Source organism: Plectropomus leopardus, chromosome 9, assembly GCF_026936395.1.
Source record: "Plectropomus leopardus strain MGB_pleo_1.0 chromosome 9, ASM2693639v1, whole genome shotgun sequence".
NCBI lineage: Eukaryota > Metazoa > Chordata > Actinopteri > Perciformes > Serranidae > Plectropomus > Plectropomus leopardus.
In genome coordinates this window covers 35,599,996-35,624,808 of record NC_142184.1, presented here as the reverse complement: position 1 = coordinate 35,624,808, position 24,813 = coordinate 35,599,996, and the positions used below count along the sequence as shown (strand labels likewise).

General features: G+C 37.5%; 1 protein-coding gene across 2 annotated transcripts in view; it reads right to left on the bottom strand.

The window, feature by feature from the left end:
• Positions 1-24,813, bottom strand: part of prkcz (protein kinase C, zeta) — a 179,044-nt gene that overhangs the window by 103,545 nt on the left and 50,686 nt on the right. The window contains exon 1 of one of the 2 annotated variants that reach the window (XM_088082662.1): positions 8,480-8,739. The exons of the other annotated variant lie outside the window; for it this stretch is intronic. Within the exon in view, the coding sequence (XP_087938788.1) occupies positions 8,480-8,516 (37 nt within the window). The 5' untranslated portion in view covers positions 8,517-8,739. Of the gene's footprint in view, positions 1-8,479; positions 8,740-24,813 lie in introns of those variants that run through there. 2 annotated transcript variants of the gene reach the window in all.

Below are 24,813 nucleotides of genomic sequence, written 5' to 3'. Positions count from 1 at the left end.
TACGCTACACTGTGTCGTCTTTAAAGTGTTGCTTTTATTTTTCTCCAGACTCACGCAACTAGGTAAGGGCGGAGGGACAAAAAGCTCTTTTCTTGACTGGTTCACTCCACTGGCTGGTTGCTTTACTTGCTTTTATGCTCTTATTCATGACGTTTATATATGATTTTATTTTGGTTGTTTTATTTATCTGTTTTTTTATGCTAATGCTTTTATCTTGTAGCACTTTGAGATTTGTTTCAAATGTAAAGTACATTATAAATAAAATCTATTATTCTTATTAAATGGTCGGGGGAAAACCCTGCTGTTTAATCTGGCATCATGCTTTTTACATTTCACAACATTGTATATATATTGGATACCTCCTAAAATTTCAACAAAACAAAGTTTATTTTTACTTATCAAAAAAAAGATGAAAACATTTACTGTATGTAGACAGCAATATTACAGAAGTGTCTGAATTAATTTTTTTTAGTTGTGATAATGAAACTGAGATGGAACTTTCATTTGACACTTTTAAAAAACAAAAGATATCAAAGATTACTTTGGTTTTGAACAAAGAAAAGTATACATGACAATGAAAATTCTTTATTGTTTATGGAGTTTGCAATATTTGAATGGCTGTCTGAAAGTGTGGGGCCATTGTTAATATTACAGAAAACAGCCATAAGAATTATTCATTCAGTAGAGAACACAACAACTGACTGTTAAGTTGAGGCTACTGAGACGTGAACATTTTGTTGAATTACAAACATTATTTGTTATGTGAAGGGCAAAAAGCAAAGCATTACCAGAACACTGACCAAAAGCTGTTTGTTTTAGTTTAGAGTACGAGGACCACAAAAGGACATTTTGTTTTAAGCATCAGAATGCAAGAGCTACTCTGAAGCACATATTTATGTCAGTGTGTCATCTTAAATGGAATAACTTGATTGCCGTTATATTTCACTGAAATATTGTGCTTGATTTACTTAAGAAAATTAAGGCAACTTTTTGCACAAGATTTAAATGTAGATTAAGCAAGACCCGGCTTTGTATGATCTCCTTAATTTGTTGTATATAAGAAATGCATTTTGCAAGTAAAGTCTATTTAATTTTGCCTGTAAAATAACTTCATTTTTGAAGTATAATCAACTAAATTTTACTTGACTTTACTTGAAAAATTACGCTGACTTTACTGGGAAAATTAATTTCTTACATACAAAAAAATAAGTAGATCATACACAGACCAGTCTTGTTTAATCTACACATCAATCTTATGCAAAAAGTTGCCTTAATTTTCTTAAGTAGATTAAGCAGAATATTTTTTTATCAGTGAATTTTCTATGGAGTGATTTGAAGGGCCTGTTTAAACATTTTTCAGTTAAGAAAATGTATAAGAGCAAAAAATAAGAATATATAAAGTTGTCATATAGTCAGTCAGTGTGCAGCTGAATTATTATGTAGGACTCTTAATTTTTCTTTTTCTCATGTTACTGAAAGTATTAGTTGTAAGTAACTTTAATTAACAGACAATCTATTTCTATTGTTAATACATGTTTTGAGGCAGGTTAACTAAGATTTTGCTTCTCCCTGCTCTTCGGTTATAGAATGTGTAATTAAGAGTTGTGTTATGATTATGTATCTGAATTTTGTGCATTACCTTGAGTGGCAAAATAAAAAAAAAATAAGTAAATGAATGAATTTTTTTGTTTAATCGTTAAAGCAGTTGCTGAGCCCCTTAATCTGCGGACTAATGAAGATTACAGGACAAGATTCCAACTTAAGACAGAAAATCACACATGGAAAGACAGTCCAGCACTGACACGAGGTTAATCACCTCATTATGGGGATGATAAACACCCCGAGCAGTGGAGACTGTTCAATATTTGCTTCAGTGGGAGGCTTTCTGCATTGTGACCTGATCATGAAAAATTTAGGTCCACTCACCAAAGAAAATCTAGGACATAGTTTTTTGGCAAACACACTTTGCAAACTCAGGCTGTTATGGATACTATTTCAAGATAAACTGTGTATAGAATAACCCCTCTCAGTCACAACTTAACAAGCCATTAGAGGTGTGTGGCAGTGTGTTTTCTGATTTTGCTGTGTTCTGGAGATTCCTATTTACAGCACACAAGTAAGGCTGGGACTTTATAAATATGTAGTGACCACTTGCCAGACTGGAAGCTCAGCGCCAAATACCCCCCACAAATACAGAGGCAGAATGCCGAGCAGACAGAGCTTGCTCTGCAACTAGAGTGAATCTGGTGTTGGCGTTCACTTTTACTTTAAGTTTCGATACTGTTCACAAACATTTCCTGCATAGAGTTTGTAGGCATATTGGTCAAAGACAATTTTAGCATTAAACCTTCGAGACCTGAGCAAATGTGAAAAAAGAAAAAATAGAAAAAAGCAGAGAACATAGTAAGATATTGGTAAAAAGTTACAAAAAAATTTAACCTGAAAAATAGCAAAAATAGAAAGTCAAAACAATCAAAGAAAAAAAAGAAGAAAGAAAAAAGAAATGATGTGGAAAAAAGTGCAATAAATTAAAATAATATAAATAATAAAATCAAGTATATATTCTTTCTGTAACATATTTTTACATATATCATTTTCATAAAAGTATAGTTTTCTTGACATTTTCCCCCAGGTTTTTATTTTTTCAGTAATTCCCTCTCTCTCTCTTTTTCACAAATTTCTTCAGAGGTTTAAATGCTTGTGAAAGGCGTCTGACTGGGCACAAGAAAACTTGCCGATGCAGCCAATTTCAAAGGGTTAATTGTCAAGTTAAATACAGAAGGAAAAGTTAACTTAAGTTGTGTTTAATGATGGGGAAAAATGAAAAAACAAATCTCTGTCAAATGTAGGAGTGCTCACAAATCCTTGACTTTTCCCTCTCGTCCCTTCGCTGTTTGAACATCGTGCAGTGATGGCTCTGACTGAACAAGTGAGAACTGATTAAAATCAGTTTTAAGAGTTTTAAGTTGTAATTTGGAAACAAAACGGACACTATGGGGGACATATGTTGTTTTTTTAATGCTCAGAGCATTTTAAAATGTTGATAATAAAGAGCACAGGAAATGGATCAGATATCAGATAGATAAGCCATGAAATATAATCGAGAACTGATTCCTCTGATTATTCTGACATCACATGAATGCAGCACAAAACCACAGATGTAACTGCCGCTCGTCTCTTTAAATGAACAACAGATTATTGGTCGGTGACATTTCTGTAAAATCACAGCCTGCTGTACCTGCATACAACGGTGACGCTGAATCCATGCATTAACATGAATATTTTATTTTTATTGATGTAAATTTATAGATGATGACTGGTAATGCATTAGAAAGAAGTTTTGTGGGGTGAGCAGCACTAATAGTCCTTAATGTAGTATCACAGTGAAAGTGACACCATATTTTGCAAAAAGTTTCAAAACTCAAAAGATTCAAAACTTTAAAAGAATCAAGTCAAGAGGACTAATAGTGTGGTGGTCCCACAGTTTTAAAATCTTGGCATCCACTCAGTTTATCCACTTTTACTCTATCTGTCTGTGTGTGTTTGTGTGTGTGTGTGTGTGTGTGTGTGTGTGTGTGTGTATGTGTGTGTGTACTGACAGGCCTGTGTTAGGGTCACTGATTGATCATGTCCTAAATTACTTTGCGTTTTAGTTCAACAGTCTAGTGCTGCTAGAGTTGCCACAGGCATAAAGCAGCTATTTCCATTTCTGCTCATCTTCTCTAAACCAACCACCCAAGCACACTGAATAAAAGCTGTGCATTGATTTGGGACTGCCAACCTCATCTGTGCTGTTATATAATCAGCTGGAGCATCAATGGAACAACAGCAATTATCTATGAACCTGTGTTTTCTTATACATGTCCATAAAATAAGCACACACACTCTCAATAAAGGAATCTAAAATTCCAGACATGAAAACAAAAAGGTATTTTTTGCCATAATTTTAACCAAGTGGGAACCTCTGAGGTTGAAAGATGAAGCAACCACAAAGTGCCAAAAACTGCAGTTCATGTAATGGCAACATGGGGCTGGCTCAAAGAGTGAGTCAGTCTTCATAGACCCCCATGTTAAAATTTACAAATTTACAGCAGAAATAAACATGTTTACAGCCTGATACAAAAAAACAGTTTTGGTCTCTATAGTTAATTTTAATATTCATTACAACTGTACGGGGGTAAATTTTAATTTATCAATTATTTTTTAGCTTAAAGTCATGCATATTCAAAGGCGTGGCCACCGTGAGTGACAGATGGGTGCCATCCTATGAAAAGTCGCTATCGACAACATTGGTTAGGTAATGTAATCATGGGATAAGTCCAGATTCACAGAGTACAGACACAGCTGACTCTATTTCAGTGTGTTTTCACTTCGTGATAGTTAATTGTAATATCTTGGTCGTCTTGGTCTTGTTCTGTGTTTGGTTGTACTGAAAGATCCTCTGAGGAGTCGCGTGTCCAGTTTTTCCAGTGAGTACATTTTGCTTTAATGGTTTTAAGTCTGTTTTCTTCAAGCCAAAGTCCCCATTAGCATTAGCCTTATCACAGTTAGCCATAGCTGCAAATACACCGTGCTAACAAAGCTAGCAGCTAGTGTTAAGGTTAGCTTCACCCTCTACTCTAATATAGTCAGTTCTGGCTCCAAAAAACCAAGATGCCAGCAGCCAAAAATAGGAGTCCACAAACCAATGGGTAACATCAACGTGGCTACATCCTTAATTTTATACAGTATTGGAATTTAACCCCTCAAACAGCCCAACTACATTCCATGAACTCATGCTGATACAAAATATAACCAGGGAAACAATCACTGGAAAATTCAACCACTAAACACCACCACTAAACATGAAATGATAATGTGACTTGCTTCTTAAAGATTTTTTAACCTCATTAACAACTATTAAATATGACTGTATGAGATCCAGAACTGAAGCATGTTTCTGCCTCTGTGAGACATATTTAGAGCATTGTGAATGCAGATAGAGTCCAGATAAGCCACCATGTTTTTCCAGTTTAGGAATCTGGACTAAAGACCAAAAGACCAAACACACATTGAGTTCCAATAAAATCTGAAAAAAAGGGAGACTCGTCAGTCATCGATTGAAGAGGGTATACCAATGGTGTAGTGGAGACAGAACAATATATATGAGAGTATACCTGCTCCCTCCTTAGTAAACCGCCCCTCTGCTTAGTAGTACACCCATCTCACCACTACACCACTGTGTATATGAATCTCAGGATCAATCATCTACCCAGCTAGCAATTTTTGGTTTGAAAAACATTCAGAGAACAGTACAATGCAACCATGCAATGTTTTAGTAACAATTCTAGCGCCACCTTCTCTTTCCCAGAATGTTATTCTTCAAGTTAAGGCAACATTCTCCACAAACATTAAAAAAAAAATGTTAAAAACATTTTTTTTTTTTTCAATTGTTAACATACATTACATTTTCATTTAAAAAAAAAAAAAGTCTGTAATCTCAGTCTTCAATAACATGTTCTAACATTCCAACATATTTTGTTCTCATGAAACATTGTGGGAATGTTTTAAAAACAACATAACATTATATGATCTGTCACCTCTCATCCTCAGAATGTTGCAGTTACAACATCATGTATTTCAACATCAGCATTTAACCTTACAGGAACATTATTTGAAATGATAAACATCTTTTAAACAGTCTTTGAACATTAAAGTATTTTCTTTTAAAAAATACTGCAACTTGTAGGTAATGTTGGCCATTGTTGTAGGAACATTCTTTGCTAGCTGGGTATGTCCATGTCAGACTTCAAAGAGTGAGGAGAAATTTGTGCGATGGCTATGAGAGTTCAGCTTTATCTGATGTTCATCTCTCTGGCTTAGTGTGGTGACCTAATACCTCTTCTGTCTGTCCATCCCAGGTCAAACTGACAGATGGATTAGTTTAAACACCCTCCAGTCTTATATGAAAAGCCTGTTGTGCCTTTATATTACAGCTGCAACTAACAATTATTTTCAGAGCATATTCATTTATTCACTCTGGTTTAATAATTATTAAGTCCAAATGTCAGAAAGAATGACGAATGAGCATCGGATATCTAAAAAGCCAAGAGATGCCTCCAAATTGATGATTTTTTCATAGATATTCCATTTAGGGGTTAGATGAAACAGAATAAAACAAGCACATCTTCATATTTGAGAGGCCACAACTGCTGAATGTTTGGTGTTTCTGCTTATCTTTGATGAAGTTTCTGTTGATTTACTATCGACAGAAACAGCACTGTTACTGAGGACACTCAGGTCATGTCTTCATAAATAAAGCATTAAGTATTTTGGCGCACACACACAAGTCCTTTATGTTAGAAAAAAATATTACTAACCACTTGAGTGAACAAGAAACATGAAAAAGCCGAACAGCGAAAGACTTTTGAGAGTGTGTTTAAATATCTATGGGATGCGGATTCTGTGATGTGGGTTCATGACCTCAGTATTTCTAAAATCTTGGCCCTGTTTCTAGGGTACTGTCTTGATTTTAAACCTTTTCCGTTTCTGTTGTGTTTTATCAAATCAGTTGCTCATTTTATCTGATGTACAGCTGAAATAATTAGTCCAGTGATGGAAAAAGTATTTTGCTGATTAATGTATTGTTTAAGTCATTATAGCTTTAAGCTAGGGATTTGCTGCTTGTGTTAAAGACAATTATTGGACTATTTGTAACAAATTGACCAAGATAAAAGAAAAAAACAAACTTCTTACTCAAGATCTTCTCATGAGAATTTTCTAGACCTTTCCACCACATCACATGAAAAAAATAGTATACTGACAATAGGTGGGTTTCAATTAACCCTCAAATTGCGTAAAATTATACAGCAAATATAAAATACACTTAATGGAAACACATTAATTTAGAAAAAATAATTTGAAAAAGCCATATTTTGTAAAACTGCAATGGAAACACTTTTTTGGCTTCTCTAGGTCACATGATACTATGGCTGTGTGCTTGTCAGTAGGAACTGGCTCCTTCATGATGCAGCAGGAGCTACAAGAGCTGTTATTGCATCACATAACTCTGAGAAAGTTGAGCGGATCATCTGGAAGTTTTTTAAATTCTTGTGAAATCGTGGACTATCACCTCCCAGAACTCCCTCATACGTGGCCCCTCCCGTGTATAAGGGGCTTGCCTTTCCATTATCACTCACACGCCTACGTCGCCTTAGATTAAAAATAATGACGGCTAGCGCAGTGGCTGCAATAGAAATAAACATCACTCCATGGAAACACAGTCATCTCACAATTTTGTTTTATCGACATTTTTAAAATATCTATTTAGTTTTGCACAAATCTGTGATGTAAACCCACATTTAAGATAACATTTCATCGAAATGATTCTCAATTTGAGGATCATATCTGTCTTGCTATGGCAAAGGGTGATGGGCATTTTTCACTATTTTCTGAAAACTTTTATGATACCATCTGATATGCCACCTCATGTAAGCGAAAAAACTTTTTTTTGTGATAAATGGGAGTTTTTTCAAAATGGAAATGTTTCCATTAGGCGTATTTTATATTTCAGCTTCAATTTGTGTAACTTGAGGGTTAATGGAAACCCACCTACAGTAAATTAACAGTAGGATGCTGGCAACTACAGCTGCCAGTAGTTTACCATAATTTTACAGAAAAATTTGTCACAGTGCATCAATTGCATGTGTAAGCAAAAAGCAATAGTTACATCCTTAAGGTTACAGTTAGTACATACATCTCAGAGTGGCTTCTATAATTAAGTTTTTAAACATAGTTCATTCGCTATGCCATCCCCCAATAAAAAATAACTAATTTGCATGATTGCAGCAATGATGATGTAATGTATGTCCTACCCAAGATTGCAGGAAATGGCTAACAAAAGCCATGACGCCCTAAAATGAACAAACAGAGACAGATACGTGCACTCTAACATTGTTAGTCACTGCTCCATGGAGACAGATAGACTGGGGGTTTAAATGGCTTACACAGATCCAAATCAGCAGCTCCCATGGTACAGAGGGGAACCAAGGGGCACAAGATGTCAGGGCTGACAGTGTGCAGCTGACAGAGGACAGCCTCACAGGCTCTCCGCACAGAAAAACAGCCGATATTCAATTTAGATGCAGCTGCTGATGTGAGGATGAAAGACATGCTGTGTTTAACAGTTTCTCTGGAGTCTAACAGACCTTGTGGGAAATGGATCAAGTTCATGCTCAAATTGCACTCAAACCACAGGATGCATGTAACAAGACTGTGCAGCACTTTCAGTGCATGCTTTAAAACTCATCATCAAAGTAACCTATTTCCACCGCTGAGTGAATATTCATGATTTCATCAGTGGCGAAAAGGCAAACCGGCTCACCTCAACTCAACTCCCATGCAGCTTCTCAAGTGAGCCTGACTGTCTGTGCACACACCTCAGCAGACCTGACTGAAATCCACTGACAGACACATCCACCTTGACCCCACATCCCCCTACCTTTGACTCGAAAGTAGAAAAGCAGCGTGAGCAGCATCCCTCCTGCTGAATGTTCCCACTCCCTCGCCTTCACACCCTGGATCTCATGGTGGTCTCCTGCACCTCCTCCGCTACTCCTCTCCTCATGCTGCCTTCCTCCTCCTCCTGCTCTCACCGAACAGCTTCGCTCGTGTCGCTGTGTCGCTCTCTCTACCCTCCCCCTTCCTCCTTATTTGCTTTCTCTCCCCTTCAGGCCGCTTCTCTTCATCTTCTTGTCACACTACACTCACACACTTCAAGCGGCACACATCAGAGGAGGTGTGTGCAAACACATTCTTTGTGCGCTTGTGCATCAAATGTTCCTCACTTCCTCATCGGGGATCGTACCACATGATTGAGGATGTTCTCAGGAACCTGCTGTCTGCTCCATGTTGCAATTGCAGCGTTTCAGCCACAAGATGGCAGCCGCAACCTGAATCCAGCAGCAGCATCCTCTGCACACAACACATTTTGACCTAAATTTAAACCTTGTGGACTATTTTTAGTGGCAGTGCTGTGCCTGTTGGAGCCCATCCTAGAAGACAGCTACGCTTTCCTAGAGACCTGTCTCTGGATGCATTTATAGCACTCTGTTCATGGGAATACTGAGAGCTCCGTGTGCTTCTGTGTATCACCCTCAGACAGTCGCTGCATAATGCTATATTGGCCTATATAAGCCAGAGGTACTGTATTGGGTAAGTTGAATTTATTTAGGTTGTGTATGAGCATGAGCAGTGTCCACCCTCTACAGCAAACTCCAAACACAGTGCCAAAAACCTCCAAAGTCACTCTGTCCTTTTGTGAAAGTCGACCAGTGGTGTGTTACAACATCTACTTGTGTCCCGAGTAGTTTTCTTTCTTTTGGATAACTGGGTTAATATCTTGATGCAAAACATACAATTGACAATTATTGTATTGGAACCAACAAAACTAGGACTGCACAATGCTGGATTTTTCGCTGATATCTGATATGATGATATATAACAACTCGCATCAACTCGTCCATGGATATTAATATAAACTTTTTCACTTTTGTTCTGCAGTGGACTTTTTATAGACCCTTTAAGAGGAGAATTTGCAAAGTGGTTTGACAAACAAAGCAAAGCAGATATGGGAGACAGACAGCGATACAACAACGGAAAGCCAAACAGTGAGACGAAACTAGGGGAGAGTTTGGATAAAATTAAAACCAGAGGACAAATAATGCATAATACAGGATGTGAAATGACAACAGAAAGTAATACAAATAGACCAAAAACAACAACAGAAGCAACAAAAGCAATAAAACCACTAATAAAAGGAATTAATAAATAAACAAATAAATTAAAAAATATGCATACTCTTAATGTGATGTCCCAACAGCAGATGGAGGCAGAAAATTCAATATTTTTCATTCATTCATTCATTCATTCATTGTCTGTAACCACTTGTCCTCGTAAGGGTTGCGGGGGGGGCAATCCCAGCTGTCATCGGGCGGAAGGAGGGGTACACCCTGGCCAACACATATAGACAGACAACCTTTCACACTCACAGTCACACCTAAGGGCAATTTAGAGTCACAATCAACCTGAGCTGCATGTCTTTGGACTGTGGGAGGAAGCTGGAGACTCAGTGTTTTTCAGTTTGTGTAATATACATTCATTGTGCAAAAGAAGAAAAACACTTCAATTTAGGGTTGATTTTTTTGTCCATGTTCACTTTGTCAATAAAAAGAAAAAAAAATAAGTCTGTGATAGAAATAGTTAAGTTGGCCAATTATCTCTCGATACTGACGATATGCTGATATTATTGTACATCCCTCAACAAAACTATTAACAAAATGATATGAGTAAGTAATTCTTGGGAATTCTTTAACAAAAAAGTATGTCACCCAAAGTCAAAATGACTTGTTTAGAAATGGAATTGAACCCACAGCCACTGCAGCAAGATCATAGCCTCTGTACATGGAGCGCCTGCTCTACCAGCTGAGCTACTGAGCGTTCCAAACTTAATATACAAACAAGATGTTTCCACTGTGCATCACACAGACATGCAAAAGGGTGCCTTGTGCTTCCCAAGAGATGCCAGTGGACATGACAAAGCATCAGTGTTTTGACAACATGGAGTGAAAACAACGGGTTACATCACATTGGCTACATCAAATGCATTCATTTATTTCATAGACCAAGCACTGAATCTGCCACATGTTTCAGTTTTTATCAACGCATGGTTTATGATTAGAGCCAGCCTGATATATTGTCTAGCCAGTGTATAGCGCTATATAACAGTATTAGCTTATTGAAGATATGCTGTAAATGTTCAAGTGTATAGGTTTTCATTACATAGTTTGTCCAGCAGAGAGCACTGGCAAGTTGACTTTTCAACTGTAAAATGTCCTGCTCACTAAGTATCTTGGTCACAATTCTTAAAAGAACAAAAAGGAGAAAAGTATCCATGTCTTCCTAAATATATCAGTTTTGGCCTCAAACATCCAGGTTCAGTACAAAGCACAAAATTGAAAGCAGATGATGCTCCAAAAGTAAGTCCATCCCTTAGATGACAGGATGATTAAACCCCATAAATTCCACCCTAAAAACTGTGATTATTTGAAGACAGGCACACCCAGAGCTCTCCGTCTCCCAGCCAAACACACACTTGGACACATTAATGTCTGTCCTTGCTCGCCAGTGTTGCAACATCAAGGAGGTTGTGCAAACATTTTCTGCATTCCTTCACATTGAGGGTGGACGGCTATTCTCCAGGCTGGACCCAGAGCTTTATCAAAGCAACCTTCAAGACATTTTTACCTTATCAGCAGAGCCAGGAGCAGACCCTGTGCTGCACTCATTCACTGTGAATCAACACTGGCTGCTGGGAGGAACTGAAGTAGTGGAAATGACAGCACATTCCCTCCACTCTGTGGGGTTAATGGCACTCACTTACAGTACTTTCAGCTATACTGGTAACTTCAATCAAAATGTACAGCTTAAAGAGACTATTATAGCATGTATTGTGTTATATATAGTGTTTAAAAGTGTTGCATCAGTTTAAAAATATTAGAGTTTTCATATTTTTCATAATGGTCATTTGTAGGTTTTTCCTGTAGATAATGCTCAACAATGGCATCATAACCCAGCCCAGCTACCAGATTAAAATGCTGGCATTTTATATTTCTACAAACAATGGATATGTGTCACTTGTACATTTCATATGTATCATATCAACATGTCTAAAACACCCAATAATAAAAACACAATAAATCACAAATGTAATACTAATCTGCAGCTTTCAATGTAATAATCCCACAAACGTAACGAATTTCCCACAAAACGTAAAAACAGTTGCTTACTACGAACATAATACCAAATTACCCACAAATGTCCTAAAATGACATCCAGAAAAGACATCTATGTGGCGCAAATCAAAGACATCTATGTGGCACAAATCAAAGACATCTATACTTCATCCAGAAAAGACATCTATACTATGTCCAGAAGAGACATCTATATGATGTCCAGAAAAGACATCTATACTGTGTCCAGAAAAGACATCTATACTATGTGGTCAGTAGATGTCTTTTGTGGACATTTGCAGGATGTTTGTAGTAGGCAACTGCTATTATGTTTATGGGATTATTAGATTAAAAACTGAAGATTTGTATTATGTTTGTGGTTTATTACGTTTGTGGGCTGCTTTTACATTTGCAGGTGTTACTGTTTCTCAGAAGAAGTAGTTGAGTTTTTATATGACCTGAGTCTGACCAGCAGCAGGAGGGGATGGTGGATGGCGTGACACCAGCGCCAGACCACTGTTGAACACCAGCGAACAACAAAAGCAGGTATTTTTTAAAGACAGGTTGGGACATGTCCAGTTGTGTTTGTGATGACCAGACCAGGTATTTTAAACAAAAAAATGATGTTTTGCAAACTTAAACCAAGTTGTTTTTGTACCTAGGTTAATTTAATTACTCTCCAGTAGGGGTGGGCAATATATCAAATATACTCAAGGTATCGCGGCATGTTCTATGTACGATAAATTGCTATATCGTGTACATCAAATGGTCACAATGTTTTTATAAGCCAGCACAGTTTCTCCAACACTATCAAGACAGATGATGATTATACTGATCATCTCCACAAAAATACAAGTCAAAGTTCATCAGAGTTCAACTTTGTGCAGAAATTATTCACGGGTTAAGTCCACCCCCGCAAGCTGATCGCTGCCTGCAGTCATTCCATTGAAATGAAGCCAGTGAACACAAAGCAGCCAGTCATGTCATTGTATTCATTCTCACTGGTTTTCTCTCTCGTCTCACCATTTTCTCATCACAAATTATGGACACCATCAATCGACCAGCTCGCAACATCAGTTTCTCAGCACAACCTTTTATACACATACAATGGCGAATCTAAGGAGTGCCGGTTAAAATCTATGAGGATATACGATATACGAACGTAGATGCAGCAGTTACCCTTTAAATATCAGAGACTCAAAACACGGCCGTCAAATCAGTTCTTCTTATCTCCAGCCACTATTTGAACCTCAGCTGCATGCAGTCATGAGTGAAGAAAAACACATAGACCATCCACTAAAAGAAAACCTTGAAACACTGAAACTATACACTACACACATAAGGGTTCATAAGGGTTCTGAAACAACCATCAATAGTCGGTTCTTTTTCATTGCCATACAATAATATAGTCTAGGGGAGGGGGATATAGCTTTAAATGAATGTATTTTTTATTCATTTTACAACCAATTTTTAAAGAAAACATGTCTTCAAAACCTGCAGGTGAAAAAATAGAGGTCCACACACCAGAAAGCTCCCCTTAAAGTATTTTATTCTGCGACAATAAGTGACGTTTCGAGCCAAAACGCTCTTCCTCAGACTTATGAGTCTTGTCAGTCTGAGGAAGAGCGTTTTGGCTCGAAACGTTGATTATTGAGGACCTCTATTTTTTCACATTTTGGTTTATCTTAGAACCAGCACCCACTAAGGGATGTGTGTGTCTTTTTTAAAAAATTTTTGAAAACATTTTTTTTTTTTTAATATACTTCCAAACCTGCAATTCCACGGGTTTGGAAGGCATGTTTGCTTTAAAAAATGTTAGCCCCTTTTTTTCCTTTAACATTTTTTTGGTGATTAAAAAAAAGAAAAAAATCGTTGGGTTTGTTTGTGTGTGTTGACCACATAATGTATTATTACACAGGTTTATGAAACAGATTTCCATGATCTTTCCAAAACCTTTAAGGGTATATTTAGTTTTCCCAAAAGGCCTGGAAATTGCAATTTGCAAATTCAGTGACTCCTCCAAGTTTTTCATGACTAACGAACCCGAACGAACGACATGCCTTAACTGCATCTCAAATGTTCACTATGAACAGCAGATTGTCCTAAAATTCAACAGTGGTGCTGTAGCCATTACACTCAGCTAACTGAGCCAGACCAACACCACACACACACACACACACACACACACACATAAACAAGCCACAGTACTACACATAAACAAGCCACAGTACTACACATAAACAAGCCACAGTACTACACACAATATATAAATGTTTGGCTACATCCTAATGACCCGACCAAATTTCAGCTTTTCTGCTGGTGATAACAAGCGTTTCAGCTCCTTTTGTCCATGATGGTCTTAACCTTGACAGGCCAGTGGACTCTATGTGGAGCTGTATTATGTAAGATTACAGGGCTTTGACTTCAGAATATCAAAAACAACAAACAATAACACGATGACCTGGTTGGGCATGTGGTGCACTGAGCGGAAGAACGCGGAGTCAAAGACAGATGTGACAATACAGATAAAAAGAGAAGTGATGAGAGTGAGAAAGCTGAGGGTGATTGAAAAGAAAGAAAGAAGAGCGACAGACGAGGGGGGTTAAAAGAAGAAAGAGGAGAGGATGAGATAAAAGGGAAAAGCCGGTGGGAGGCCTCTGAAACGAGGCCAGCAGCTCCGACACAGACAGTCAGCAGCACTCCAACACGAGTCGTCTCCATTTAGCAACTAAGCAGAGCTCACTTTCTGCTGGGCTCGTGCAGCCCGACTGAGGCTAGCTCCAGCCACACGCCATTGTTGCTCAGCTTGTTTTTGCCAGCTGAAGTGGTTGCCCAGTGGGAGCATTATGCAATGAACCAGCCTTTTGTGGATTAGCCTTCTGAACAGATGTGCTCCAGGCTGACGCTATTCATTGCAGAGGTTCAATAGTAGGACATGCCAACCACTCCAAATCCAGTCACACAGCAGAATGATCAGCAGCAGGGAGAGGGAAAAGTGGTACCAAGGTTGTGCTGAATACAACGCTTTTAAGCTTTTTGTGGAACTAATAAACACTGTGTTTTGTTTTATGCATGTTTGAGGATGTCCAGTAGTAGCAGTGTCTAGATCAAGCAACAAGCAATGCTGAATTTAAAACCTCAATACTGTTTTGGTTCAGAATGAAATGTCTGTATAACTGTTGGTATCAAAAACTAATACTCAAGTGCCAAAAATTACAACTAAATGGCGTGATAGTTTTGCTTGCTTAGTGTTTATGTTTACATTAGTTCATAGCCCCCAAAGGTAAAACAACTGTGTTACAGAGTTTACTGAATTTGTATCTATTGTTTTATCTTAGAATGCTAGATTTTTTATTATTATTATTATTATTATTATTATTATTATTATTATGTACAAATGTATATATTGTCAATTTTTGTCTATTATTTTGCATATATTATATCATATTATATTATATTAGTAGTAGAAGTAGTAGTTGTAGTAGTAATATTAGTATTACTGATATTTGTATTGTCATTATAAACTTTTTTTTATTATTTTATTTTATTGTCTAATCAATTTATGTTGTTCTCTATACAACACTAAACATTTTTGTAATCTGAATAGTATTTTATCGAATATGTACTGTGAATGGTGCATATATTATGTTACTGTAAATAGCAACCTGTTAAGTTGATCTCAGTGCTGCCTATGAGTTAGCAAGCAAACAAAACTTTATTCCACATTTTATTCCAGGTGCAAGCACAAGGGGATTTTTTTAACTGACACCCTAATCATAACATCAAATAGTTATTCATTTTCAGGATTTTAACCCTTTAAATGCCAGGTTTTTGTCATGATGCCACTATGTTTTTAGATGAGACAAATTAATTATTTTCAAAATACAACATGTTAAACAGATTTCTTTTTTTGGCTGCTGACAGCCTGGGATATGTCAATGATAAGCAGCAACACTGATCGTGACAGTGCACCAAGTCACACAGTATGTATTTTTTCCATATGCCAAATATGGTAAAAATTATGTCAGCAGGTGGAAAATCGTAAAAATGACTAATTTGAAGGCAAAAGCCCAGAATGACACCCAGAAATAATACAGTGCATGTTTTTATGCATTTATTTAGGGCTGTGGGATAGAAAATTGGCAGTTTCAATGGAGCATTTTTAACTTAACAGTATGAATGTAACAATGTTGTTTCTACACTGTATTTTAGACTTATCGTCAGAGCTGAGCTGGAAATTTCAAGATTAAACAAAAATACACAATCTTGCAAACATGTATACCATATACATGAACACAGCCATGACACTGTGCAATCAAATATAGTAATAATGCTGTAAAAACCTTTTATAGTACTAGCTGGCATCCAACTACCTGTAATTTACTGTAAAACTTACGGCAACCTTTTTACAGCACATGCATGGTGAGTTTCTCAATCTACGTCAATGATTCAGTCTTTTACAGTCAGTCAAATGAGCTGCACATTCCAAAGGTCACACTCCTGATCTGGTACTTTCTCCTGGTTTCTGCCAAGAGAACTTAGATTGACTAATGTCTTTGTATCAGAGCACAAAGCTGTCGAAGCTCCTTTATTCTCTTGTTCTCTTTTAAAACCTCACTCTCTCACACAGACAAATTCACTCAAACCTTTCCCAGTTGTTCCATTTCCATGAAAACACTTCTACAAAATCTGGAGTAATTATTGACTACAATGAAAACCACAAAGCTAAAATCAAAACCCTCCTGCGGCTCAATGATCGCACCTGATCCCTGAAACAGTGGTGCGGAAAATATAAACACAAATGGAAGCTCAATCAAAACAAATGAAATCAATGTTTGTCGCATGCACACTCATACACAGTACAACATGTAGAGAAATTCTTTCATGCCGAGCTCCAGAAGCAACTATCAGATAGAGGGGGTGACCTCTAGCTCAGCAGGTAGAGTGTGTGCGCCGTGCAGGCAGATCTTAGCAGCGGCCCAGGTTCAATTCCACCCTGCAGCCCTTAGCTGCATGTCATCCCCATTCCCTCTCCCCTGTTTCCTGTCACTACAGCTGTTCTATAACAAAGGCCAAAAGCACTTAAAATCATCCTTAACCCTGTGAAACCTAGATCAACATCTTGTGCTGCTTTCAGATGCCTTTCACAAGCATTTAAACCTTTGAAGACTGAGCAAATTGGTTTGATTTCTTTTGAAAATGTGGGAAAAAAGGAAATGACCAACTTCACAACAAATGTATCAAAAAATTACAAGAAATAAGTACAATTAGGAAAAATGGGATATTGTAATAATAATAATTTTGGGTTTAAGATTGTGTTACAGAAGGAAACATATATATATATATATATATATATATATATATATTTGTGTGTGTGTATAAAACAAATACATTTTCAACATTTCTTGTTTGCTTTTGTTTGTTACTTTTTTCCCCTTAGTTTCAGTTAATTTTCCTCTCACATTTTTCTTTTACTTTTTTTTTTTTCTAATTTTTAGATAATTTCTTGTTAAGTTTCTTGTTTACATCTCCCCTCATTTTTGGATGAAATCAAACAAATGTGCTTAGGTTTCAAAGGATTTAAAAAACAAAAATAAATAAATGGTTGTCTATATACAATGGTTATCTTTTCTGTCCTGATACAAACACACACACACACACACACACACACACACACACACACACATATATATATAAATATAACTTTTGTTTAACTTTTCAGTTTGATTTTATTTACTTATTTTCAGGTAACTTTCTTGTAGTTTTTCCTTTTTTTATTGCAAATTTTTGGATCATTTCTTCTTGTGTTGCTCATAGCCTTCTTCCCATGTTTTGAAAGAAATCAAGCCAATTTGCTGCTCAGGTTTCAAAGGGTTAATTGCTGAAAACAACATTCTAAACTTTCTAGCCAGTGTCTCTACCACCTATAGTCTAGTCCTTCTGTTCCTGCACTGTGGAGAGCGTCCTGACAGGCAGCATCACTGCCCACCTGGCCCTGCAGAGCGTCCATGACAACTCTCAGCCCTTTAAGACATTTAGACCAGGAGGAGCGTCAAAAACACCTCAAGCACCCAAAAACAGACTCTTCTGCTGCGGTCAGGGAGGAACCACAACTGCAAAATCCACCACCAGCTCCTCAGTCTAATAAAATAAACATCAACAATCAGGCCAAACAAAGAAATAAACAGGGAAGAACAAAAATCACATAGAAAAGGTCAACAAGAATAAAACAAATAAAAGAAATAAAAGTGATAAAGCAGGCAGATCTCAAAAGGCAGTTAAAGCACCGAATAGCACAGATCTTGTACCTGGAAATGCCTATAAAGAGAAATACTGTCCATTTAATGAGAAAGATAGAGCACTCCCTCTCAGATTTAAGCAATCTGTAAATTTCATTTTGCAAATGAAATCCTCTGCATGTGTTTTAAACATAATTCCAAACAAGTTTCTAGAAGAACTGTTGTACCTTTTATTTTACTGATTATTGAAACCTGGAGCGACATGACTTTCTTAGTGCCAGTAAAAGCACACCTCTGTTACGACCAATAAAATAATTTTTAAAAAATGAATTAAATAAAAATTAAAACAAAACAAAGTAAAGTAAAGTAAAGTAAAGTAAAGTAAAGTAAAGTAAAATAGCTGAACCAGCTCTGATTTCTCAATTGTAGCTCCAGGAATGTAAACCAGACCTATTAAAAAGTTTTTACTTTTGCGTCCTTTATCTCACCTCCTGAAGTGACATTTATTTAATAAAGTGTTATATAAATCTATTATTATTGTTGTTTTTAATATTATTATTATTTATTTTATTTTGTAATCTATTTATTTATTTATTTATTTATTGAATTACTGGAAAAACTTGGGGATAATTTGCTTTGATTTACCTGCAGTAGAGGAAAATCATTTGTTTGCTTATGCCAACCAACCATTTCAAAGGTGGTGTAACAGCCGGTGGAGATTGGCTTGTTTTGCATGTGTTTTGCCTGGAGCTGAATTATCCAATTCTAATGTCTTTGAAGATTAGCGCTTTGTCCCTCTGGTGCGGAAACATGACCGTCTTCCTAACGCCCCCGCAGCGACTCAGACTTATTTTAGTAGGTAACATGTTTGATCCCTCTCTGTCTCTGAGTCACTCTGCACATTGCGAGGAGAAAAACATCCCTCTTTCAATTTTGCATGAAACATTCAACACACTGTAATCTCATAAGCTCTTCTCGGAGAGACTGCCGCCACACGGGCAACCCCATCAGATGTGTCAGAGGAGAAAAAAAAGCCTTTATAAATATGAATAAAAGATATAAATGAAGTGCTATCCATAAAGCCGACCACAACTGAGGGCTTGTCTTTATATAAAACGCCCCAGTTCTCAAAGCTCTAATCATTTCCCTCCTGAGGATTTGGAAGAAAGGGATTGGTCAAAGAGGCACAGGTTGAAGAGAGGTTCAGTCACCAGTTCTTTAGAAAAACATTTCTTTATCTGAGGGGTGATATGACCCAAATTAAAGGCGGATGAGACAACCACCATGTTACTTAAAGGTTTAGTTCCAACCCAGTTAGTAAAAATAGACAGAGAGGAAAAAGCAGTGCTCCTGTAACACTGCTGAGCTCAGGTCAGATTCTCATGTATGTGAAATCATCCAGTCATCAAGTGCAGAGGAATTCAGATTAGAAACAAGCACCTGGTCATCAACAGCAGGCTGTTTTCATAAACTGCTCTAATCCAACCAAAAGCAATGCACCAAAATTCACACGTATCGCATGTAATGAGCCAGTAATTTGTGCATAACCCATGTATTTTGGAGTGATCAAGAAAGCAGCCTGGAGGGGTCTGTAAGGGGCCGATCACCCCGAGACGCGACGCTAGAGAAGCATCGCCAGCATAACCACTGTCGCCTGTGGTACAGCGCGCCCGTCAGCGCGCTCCTTTGTTGCTACTGCACAGCACGTTTTCTTGCGGTTTTTGGGTGTGCATAAAGGTTAAAATATTTTTAACTTTTCTGCACAAGGCGCGGGGTTGCACCGCTCGTCAGTGTAACTTTTGGTCATTCGCACGCAGCCCCGCTACACAGGTGTTCCCAGCTGTTTTTCCAGATGCGATTCCAAGGCGTTTTTGGAGCGGTAGAGCATGTTGGATGTAACTCGGTGTGATAGCCCCTTAAGGAGGCAGGTTGGAGTGGTGGATGGGTCACAAAACCATCCAAAATGGTGACGGCCAAAATGCCGTCAACACAAGGCTTCAAAACTTACGTCAACAAGCAAAGTTTGTACATGTACGTTACTGTGTATGACTTCTGTCCTCTCTTGTTTTATGTAATAACTCCTCTCGTGTTGAAAAAAAAAGTCTATAACTTTCTCCTTCCAAACTGGCTTGGGGGAAGGGGAAGTCTCAAGTCCAAGTGAAGTCATAAGTCTTTCTTTGATTTCATGAGGTCAAGTCTAAATTAAGTCATGTGACTCGAGTCCACACCTCTGGCTTAGCGCTACATGCATCCCAGTAGCGAGCACAGTAGCGAGACTTTAAGTATGGCATTTATTATGACAGCACATACCAATGACTGAATGTTTAGTGAAGCTGGCTCTGGTGGGATGGCACTCTGAGGTGAAAGACTCCTACCTCTGCACTGCTTCATTTGGTTTTACATTAGCACCAACATTGTCACCCAGGGGGAGTGAATACCAAATCATGAACAAAGCTGTTCTTTGAGAAAAATCAATCACGCATACATGAAGAGGTGCTTATTTCTGCTGCTGTGTCAGGGGAGCAGCACTCATTAGGAGACAGACAGCAGCATGCAGAGATGTTATAATGAGCCAGTCATGAGCTGAGGCCTGCATTTTCCTCTTAATACTCAGATGATATACCTAATGAGATATGATCGCACAGAACACACAATATGATGAGCATGATATCTCATTGATCAGACATTCAATAGCACACTGTGTACTTACAGGACTATAAAAGCCATGTGAAGCAGTGGACGTTTGCATTGTGTTCTAACATTAAAGAGCAGCCACAGAAAGCTTGGATAGGCCCGGGAGTGTTATTTCTGCAGGAACCTGCCAGAACACAGTCTGGCAGCTCTGAGTTCAGCAACTGTCTAACACGTCCTTTGGGCACTTAGCAATGTTTTTACTGGCCACGGCACAAAGCCGATAGGATATTTAATTGTGGCGCTGATATGGTTTTTAATGAATATCCATCACCCAGCAATTATTTAGGTAGGCGCTGACAACATTCACTGTGGCCGCAGCCTCGTTTGGTGCATGCAACCACTAGAATCAACATCACTGCTCCGTTTTTTTTATTCATTTAGAAATGGTGACCAATCTGTAGACAGGGTTTATCCACATTTTCACCCATAAATTTCCATGACTTTTGAAGCAAATCTTAATCTCTTAAACGACTGTTGGTACTCCTTATCGGCTCTTTTCATCTCTACATAACAGCTTTTTTTAATATATATTATTTAAAAAAACATTGAATTGAGAGAAGGATTAGAAGTAAATATTTAAACATAACTTGGGGACTTTATTAACTCTAAGAGGGGAGGGAATGGGGGAGGCAGATATTATTTTAAGCACTGGGGAGTAAATTATTTTCATTTTTATTTTGGCTTTAGGGAAGGGGCGTACAACTTTAACTGTCTGTATTTTTTATTTAGTTTTTTCTTTTTTTCTTTAATATTTTTTAGCCATTTAAATTTGGTGATTTTTTTGTATTTGTGAAGGGTTGAGATCTGCACAAAAGGAAGCTCCCATTAAAGGATTTTATTCTGCAAACACAAGTGATGTTTCGAGCCAAACCAACTTATTAAGTCTGAGAAAGAGCGTTTTGGCTCGAAACGTCACTTGTGTTTGCAGAATAAAATCCTTTAATGGGAGCTTCCTGGTTTGCAGATCTCTATCTTTTCACATTTAGTTCATTTTGGATCCAGCACCCACTATGGGATGTGTCAGTCTTATTTTGAATTTTTTTTTTTTTTTTTTTGTATTTAAAAAGTTTTGGTGATTTTTAAAGAAATACACTGGTTTGTCTTTCTAGAAAAAAAGTAGGTGATTTTTTTTTTAAAGAAATTTGTTTTCCCTCAAACATTTTAAGTGATTTTCAAAGAAAAAATGTTGAACTTTTCTTTTCCTTTAAACATTGCCAGAAGTTCACAATTTATCACAGCTAGAAACTGTAAAAACAGAAATTATCAATGGATCTTTAATTTTCTAATAGTCCTTGAACATATCACGTTATAATACAGGTTTGTGAAACCAGATTTCATCACTTTTCCAAAACTTTCAGGGTATATTTAATTTTCAAAACGTTTCTAGGACTGGAAAAAGCTCTTTGTGAATTCCATGACTTTTCCAGGTTTTTCATGACTGTAATAAATGCTGTGTAGAGCATCTGTGCTCATTGTTTTGGTTTGACGTATCCTGTGTCCCTTTTCATCAAAACCGCCATTCACATAATAAAAAGCTTACAATGTTACCCAGTGGCTGGCAAATGTAGCTGAGCATCTTCCAGATAAAGACAAAGACATGGGCTGAATCCAAACGTCCACCTCTGGACTTGCGGACTGAGCCCTCGAGGACTTCAATCCTACTGAGACATGTTCTCTGTCATCACGTTGCAGTCTCTGCCGTTGCAGGCTGCTGACAGACAGGCCTCGAGACTGTTTCACCCGTTGCCATGGAAACATTTAAATGACAACTACATTCATGTCCACAGTGATCACTGCTGTCATATTTCATCTGCTCATCTGTCCAACAACATATAAATCCCATGTATCGGCTTTTTTGTGACTGATATTTGCACTAATCTATACAACATACAGGCTACACATATTTTCATGATGTTGTTAAATATTATTTCTGGCATAAATGATTCAAGCAGCGTTTTGCTACAGATATGTATCAAAAAGTTGTTTGTTTTTTTTAGGTGGCATTTAGAAAAATTAATGTTATGTCCGTATTGCTATGAATTGTGGGTAGTTAAACCTGCAAAGTCTGGTGAAGTCTGCACCCTGAGTGGGCTCTCTAGACGTCTGCAGAGAGTCCGCTTGAACCCCTTTGTGGACTGGTTTAGTCTAGTCAGCTATTTTCCTCAGGGGTAATAGGGGACAAAGCCAGAGCTGAGGGAGAGTGAATATTGAACTTAAAATTGTCAGGTGAACACCACTTCACTCCAAATGAATACTAACTGCTCTGCATCTGCTGGATGTTTAGGCAGCTCTTTGCTAACATGACAGGAAGGACAACTTTAGACGCTGTGGATATGTTGCAAATGATGTATTCAGTTTGATTGATTTGTCCCCAAATCTGTCTTTGGATACACTTTAGTGGAAACTTTAAGTGGATAAGTCTAATATATGATTCTTGTTTTTCGTGTTTTGGATTACTTGAATGTTGCCGCTTGAGGCAGCTTTACTGTACAGCTAACCTACACGCAACTGATGCCTCATGGGAAAACTGCAACAAATGCCTCATGGGAAAACAGAGGTGCAGTGTTGTTTGCCTTTTAAGTGTTCCTGTGATCCCTTACAAGTAGGAATGTAACAATATATTGATTTGGACCAATATGTCAATTAAAGCTGGGCGATATGGCTTTCTAATAGTATCACAATATTCGAAGGCAATATTGCAATACACAATATATATCTCAATATTTTTAAATGTCCTTTAAACCAATGTTAACTGCTAAAATACAAAATTAGTGGATAAACTGCAGTTACAGTTAAGTTAAATAAAGTAGCTACTGTCATATAATTTAGTTGACTACACTTCTTTTATAATAACATTTAATAAAAAATGGTTACAAGAACTTTTTAAAAGTGCTTATATAATGAACTTTTAAAAAATCAGAGCTGTGGACACATGGTTCTTTTATTTGGAAGGACTGAGCTCATCTCAGGCTGGAAGCGTCGATGTTTATGCGGTGGACTTGACGCCCCCGATCAACAGTTGGGTGCTTTAGCAGACTAGAAATGTGTCTATCGTATCTTACAGCATCGTTTGTTATCTCTGTCAGACTTGTGATTTACAGCCCTGCTTACAAGGTTCAGGTCAGCTGTACCTGCTACACTTTAAAACACAAATACTCGTCACTGAACTGACTTGGCTGACACTCAGACATTAATTAGTGTCCATCATGAAAGAAATTTATGTTAGGTGCGTTTTTTTTAAAGCAGTAGTACATCCAGTGCTTGTCGGTGTTTCCCCTGTATTCATGCAGTGATGCACTGCTGTAAGTCCAGTATACTGTAACTAAGTACCAAGTTAATTTGCATTGTCTCTTTCAAATAAACTACATTAATAAATAAAAGTGATGTATTTTTCTTATTTAATAATTTCCCAAACACCTTGTCTGTGCAGCATAATTCTGACATCATCTCTGTAGATTTTCCACAGATTTCAGAAAAAAAAAAGGTTGTGTCCATCAGACACATTATTTATGCAGATTTTTCAGTTTATCAGACAACACATTAACATAAGATATAATCTCAAAGTACAAATATGAACAGAAATGTAAAGAGTCATGAAAAGATTAAAAAAAAGAAACAAACAAGTCACAAAACAAAACAGAAACAACTAAACAAAATATGTGCATCTAAAAAGTGTTTTTAAAAAAGAGAGGCAGATTTGGGTCAGGTCACGTTTGGGTCAGGTATAAACTCATCTGTGATGTCGGTTAACTTTTTGGTTTTACAAGAAAGAACAGCAATAGCCCTGGTAGGTTAACATCTTACAAATCATTTAAATTGGCTTTCAGGGACGTTTGCTGAGTAAGGACCCCATAGAGGACATGAGGACTCACTGACCCTGTTTTCAGCTTGTTAGACTTGATGTCAGAGGAGGAAGCTCACAGAGAGAGACAGAGAGAACTAGAATGAGTCTCAGAGATAGCATGGACACAGACTCAGAGGCCTGTCACATGAGTGAAATCCAGCAGATGAAAAGTTGGGCTCAGAAGATGAGGTGGCACCCTCAGGAGACCCTGTTAGCTGTCCCTGTACTACACCCATAATGGACAAAGAGGGACATGTTTGCTTTCACC